Consider the following 6,000-nt stretch of genomic DNA (forward strand, 5'->3'; position numbering starts at 1 on the left):
ACACAGTTGTGTACATGTAAGCAGAAGACACATTCTTACCCAGCCAGATTTATGGTTATTATTATTGATACTTGTTTGACAGCTGCTATTATTATTTCTAGCTGGCCTCTTAACATGCAGATGTGAGTAAATATAGGTATGTATTAGTATTTCAACATCTCTGTGAGGGCCAGATTGTCAGATCTTCATTCCAAACTGATCTCTGGTGACATGGGGACGTGGCACTGAGCATCACAGTTACTGCCCTGGCAGGACCTTGCCCTTGCCTGCCTCTGGGTGAGAAGAAAAGAGAAATTTAAAATATTACAGCCAGGACTTTTAACACTGCAGCTGAAACTGTCTGGCATTTCCTTCTGGAACCCTCCTGTTTTCACTCCCATCTGTAACAAGTGGTGACCCTTCTCCTCACTGGTGTTCACCTCAGGGATTATGATGCCTCTTGCAGTTAAAATTGTTCAGCTGCTCCCAGGGAAATCCATTGAATTTTCCCAGATAAATAAGTCCAGTTTGCTGAGTTGACATCAATCACCCATGTCCTGGATCAAGGAGCAGGAGTTTGGTGGAGGAGATCGGGTGCTTGTTGTATCTCTGGCTGATTTTTAAAAGCTCAGAGGCTTTGAAACCTCTTATTACACATGGCTGGTGAAAGTTTGGAAGCTCAGCTGCATCCAAAGAGCCCAGACTTGCTGCAGAAGGAGAAATTGAGCCATTCCCAGCTGCTTTTGGTGGCGCACCACAAGCCTCTCCCCCTGTGCTCAGTGCAGCAGGAGGGGAACGGGGAAGATGCCAGTCTGTAAAGAAAAATAAACTTTGCCCTCATGGATTGGATTCTCTTCCCATCAGTGTCATGTTTGGAGCAAGTGTGAATCCCCAAGTGCTGGGAAAATTGGGAAAAAGCCAACAGGGAAGGTGAAAGCAGAGATGGACCACAGAACATCCCACCACAAGATGGAAATCTCAACTGTATCTACCACAATGAGGAATCAAAAACCTAATTACAGAGTTTAATTTCCTTGGTCATGAATTTATGCAATGGTTTGGGTTGGAAAGGATCTAAAAACATCATCCTGTCCATTCCACTGTCCCAGGCTGCTCCAAGCCCTGTCCAGCCTGGCCTTGGGCACTGCCAGGGATCCAGGGGCAGCCACAGCTACTCTGGGCACCCTGTGCCAGGGCTGCCCACCCTCACAGGGAACAATTCCTTCCCAATATCCCGTCCAACCCTGCCCTCTGGCAGTGGGAAGTGTTCCCCCTTGTCCTGTCAATCCACCTGATTCAGTCTGTGGAGCTGGAAAGCAGAACCTTTTTCCTTAATTAAAAAAACCCAAACAAATGACACATTGCAACAAGAACATTCTCAGGTATCTCCTGTAGACTGCAGTGACCCTATTGAAATAATGAACTTGAGGTGGTCCAGGCAGTGTCATCCCCTTGGGAAGCTGCTGGCCCCTGGGGGACAGGGACACTGATGTTTTGTGTCTCTTCTCCCCAGACAAGGTGCATCTGCCACCACCCTTGACTTCTGCCTGGAGTTATTCTGACAAGCCATGCTGCCTGTCCCACAAATGGTTTTAGAAATGTCAGATGTTAGAAATTACACTTTCTTATCACTATTTATTAGTATAAAAGCCCATATTTTTGCTTCGAAAATGCTAATTAATTTCGATTAGTGTCAACATTAAATTTCAAATATCTTGTTTGCTATCTGCTGAATGTCACTGGACGAAGTTAAAGCCACCCTACAACCCCTGATCCCCTGTTTTCCCTTACTGATGGTTCTAAACCACAGATTTTGTGTCATATGCCCCAGTCATTAACATGAAATTTCCTCCTGAAGGAAAGTTCAGCTGTAGAGGAGTGAGATTTGGCCCCAAATTTTACAACTCTAAACTTCATGGACCAAACTCACTCCTAAGTATCCCAAACCAGTAAAACACCTATCAGACAGTCAGGGAACACAGAAAGGGATTACTCTTTTGGGCTGCAATCAGGTGTTAATGGGAACAAGTGGGTGGTAAAAGCTGATCGAGTTTCTGCAAACTTTCAAAAATGGAATTAAGGGTGGCCTTTTTATTATAAGGCATTTTTGTTGCTGTTTAATTTCTTTACTGAACTGGTCGATAATTAAATGGAGCTTGTTAGGGCTTAGTCTTTTCCAGGAAGATCTCTGTTTACATATCTTCCTTTGGAGGGCTTAAAAGTGAAATCCCAGAGAAATTCACAGGTTTAAAAGTGAAATTAATTCAGAAGCCTTTCTCAGATTAAAGTGACAAGGGATAAGGTGAGATGTCACTATACATAATCACCTTTTACTATGAGATCTGTCTCTGTTCTTTCGCTTATAGAACAGCAGCTTTCACAGCAAGCCAGTTGCCAAGTGTAATTAAGAATAATTAAGAAGTCCACAGACTAGCCAGAGTACAGCAGAATTACTACATTCTGACTCTTTAACTCTTTCCCTTTCAAGCAAAGATTGTTTCAAAGTACGTAAAAGTTCTGTTCTGTGGGATATTAAAATTTAATGTGTTGTCATCGTCATCAGCACAACCTCATTTATTGTTATTATTACCAAGACTGCCATTAACTGGATATTCATGAATGCTCAAAGTCACAATCAGTGTGAGATTCAGCAGGCTCCAAACTCTGGAGGAGAAGGTGGAAAGTTACCTGGTGGCGGTTCAAGAATGGGTTTTCCTTTTTTGTTGTTTTTCTTCTGTTTTAACTCCTTCCTGCTCGGTTTGAACCCTGGCTGCTCCTCTCTCTCAGCAGCACGGATAGGTCCTTCCTCTCCGGGCTGCTCCGTGAAAGGAAAGAACTCTTCCCCGGGATACGGAAAGGAGTAATAATGATCCCTGTTGGTGATTTCCTGCAGGTAATAATCCTGATCGTCCATGGGGACAGCCCGGGACACATCCCCCAGCAGTGCCAGCCCCAAGGCGCAGAGAGCGAGGCAGAGTCCGGAGCGGCCACGGGCGATCATCGCTGCCTTGCGCGGGAGTCCCGGAACTTTATTGGGAGAGCGGGCAGAGAGAGTTCGGGCAGCGGGAACAGCGCTCCGGGAGCGGCGGGGATGGAGCCCGAGCCGGGACGGGGATGCGGGGAGGAGGCAGAGCCGGACACACGGACACACAGACACACTGAGAGGCGGGCAGTCGGGCACACGGACACTCGGACACACGGACAGTCGGACAGTCGGGCACTCGGACACTCGGACACTTGGACACACCTAACTCGGACACACGGACACACGGGCACTCGGACACAGAGACACTCGGACACACGGACACTCGGACACACGGGCACTCGGACACAGAGACACTCGGACACACGGGCACTCGGACACTCGGACACACGGGCACTCGGACACTCGGACACAGAGACACTCGGACACACGGACACTCGGACACTCGGACACACGGGCACTCGGACACACGGGCACTCGGACACAGAGACACTCGGACACACGGACACTCGGACACACGGACACTCGCCCCGCAGGTGGGATGCTGCCCAGCCCCGCCGCTCTCGGTGCCGCTGTGTCCCAGCCCCAGTTGCCGCTCCGTGCCCGGACTCCTCGCTCCTCCTGCGCGCCGATCATCCAAGAGAGCGCTGATTCCAAGGCAAGGCGGCTTGGCAGGCAGCCCTCTCCTCCCAGCCCGCGGCCAAAGCGCTTCCCTCCCCCGGGACATGGGGGTGGGCACGCAGAGCCCCAGCCTGGCAGGGGGCATCTGCTGGCACCGCCACCCTGGGCACGCCGGGGACACGGGGCATGCGGGACTGGGGCAAATAACTCTCATCCCACAAAAGTGATTCCCTTTTGTGGCGCTTTCCCCCTCCTTTTAACTTTTACAAAGTAGCATCAGTCTCCAGTAAGCATCAATCTCACCCCCTTTCTTTTTATTAGTTTACATCCATATGACAACAAAATTTCTATATAACTTAGTTTATAGATCTAAAACTATATTTATACATATATATATAAATATGTATAACTTTATATATCTATAAAATTATATATATAAATTATATATCTTTTTTATATATTATTATATATATATCAATTTATATATATAATTATATATAATTATTTATATAAATTTATATATATAATTTATATATATAATTTATATCTATAGTTTGCATACTTTATGTATATATGGCTATATTAGTTTATAGTAACTTATAGTTTATTGTTTAAATAATATACTTTAAGTCATATAGCTTTAGATACACTTACAGGCTGCATTTTTCCACTTTCTTATTGGAAAGGAAAAAAATCTGGTTCGGGATTAATGAGCAGAAATATGGAAAGAGTCACAGGAAAAGTTCTGTGCTGTTTTCTGTCCGCTTTTCCAGAGAAAGTAATAAGCTTATTATTTAATTTTAAAATAAGCTTATTATTTTATAGTAACTTACAGCAAGTTATCTATAACTAATACAGCTATATCTATAACTAATATATATATTTATTAACTATATCTATAACTAATACAAATCAACAGAGATCACGTGCCAAGTTACAAGAGGCTTCTTGTGGAGTACTTGGCAGCTCCCTGGATTCAGCCCAGCTGAAAGCCAGGAAGATCATGGTTCATCTGTGGCCCTTTTCCTCACTCTTTTTGGGATAATCCTGATATTTGTTCCCCCTGAAACATCTTCCCAGCAGACCAGGATGTTTTGTGCTACACACACGCAAGCCAGTGTCGTTAATGAAATCAATTTGTCTGAGAGCAAAATCTTATCTTTCATCTTTTTCATACCTCTAAAATAACCTTCAGTGCTGAAGGAAATGTGCAACAGTTGGCTCACATGAAATTTGAATTCTTACTCCTGTGTTGAAAATACCAGCTTATATTTTCATCATGTATATTGTATTTCTTGCCACGGTCCAGTCAGCTGGGAGAAAGCATTACATCTGTTACCCCAGTCTGTATTCTGGCTTTGTGCTCGCATTTTTGGTGTGTTTCTCATCATTTTATTACCATAATAAGCATCATTTTATGTCTTGGTACCTGGATCTTTTGATATATTTGGTTTCCAGGCTGTGGGTGATCCTGTCCCATAAATGCAATGATCATCCTTGCTTTCTTAGTTGCTATCCCAAAAGGAATGTAGTGATGATGTTGTGTCTGTTGTCCTGCCTTTTATAAAAATGCAGCTGTACTCTTATACTGAACTTTTATTTTTTTTCCTTTAACTCTTAAACCTATGCACCTTTCTATTTTAAATATATTTGTTTTTAAAACTGGAATAAAATGTACTTTTTCAATGCTTTGCTGAATTTTATACATATACATAAATAAACTTTATTTGATGAAAAGCTGCTTCCCATCAAACTTTCAGGTCCTTTTATCTGTAATAAATGGCTTTGTCCCCTCTGCCTCTGGGAGCAGTGTGGGAGCAGGCTGAATATCCTGGAAATCCCCTCTTAGTGATTTCACAAATATTCTGATTTCATTTTCCCTTTCCAGAGTCCTCTCCCTCCTTGGTCCTAATTTCTGAGGGCGGAGCACAAGCTCCAGAAAATGTGTTCAATTTTGCTGCCATTTGCAGCACAGCCAGTCTTCTGAAAACATTATGAATATTCACATACCTAAAGAAGTAGTAGAAAAATAAACTTTTCCATGACGTCAATAAGGAGTTGGCTATTTGGTAACTAAAGGAACTTTAGCTGCAGATCATTATTTAACTTGCTGTAGTGTTTAAAGATGGACAGAGAGACAAGTGTTTACATTTTCAAGGATAACAAGAAGCATTTTCATAAAATACAAAGTTGAGTGTAGTTTAATTAAAGGCCTGAGGAATATGATTTGGGGAAATCTTGCATTCCACTGGGATTAACTTTGCAGGACATTAGGCAGCACTAAACCCATTGCTGCTCCTCCTCCTTCAATCACAAGAAATAATTCCCTCTTTTCTCTCTAATTACCCTTCAGAAAGATTAATTCATCAATACCTATTGGGTATTGACGTGTGCAAATATCCTGGGTATCAACCTGT

The 6,000-nt window shown here is 43.4% G+C and overlaps 1 protein-coding gene across 1 annotated transcript in view; it reads right to left on the reverse strand.

Annotated features, from left to right (window-relative positions):
• CPXM2 (carboxypeptidase X, M14 family member 2) overlaps positions 1 to 3,191 on the reverse strand; it is a 67,953-nt gene extending 64,762 nt beyond the window's left edge. Inside the window, exon 1 of the mRNA XM_005494844.3 lies at positions 2,668 to 3,191. Within this exon, the coding sequence (XP_005494901.1) occupies positions 2,668 to 2,980 (313 nt within the window). The 5' untranslated portion in view covers positions 2,981 to 3,191. The remainder of the gene's footprint in view (positions 1 to 2,667) is intronic.
• Positions 3,192 to 6,000: the final 2,809 nt, after the last annotated feature.

This window comes from Zonotrichia albicollis, chromosome 7 (assembly GCF_047830755.1).
Source record: "Zonotrichia albicollis isolate bZonAlb1 chromosome 7, bZonAlb1.hap1, whole genome shotgun sequence".
In the NCBI taxonomy this organism is placed as follows: Eukaryota; Metazoa; Chordata; class Aves; order Passeriformes; family Passerellidae; genus Zonotrichia; species Zonotrichia albicollis.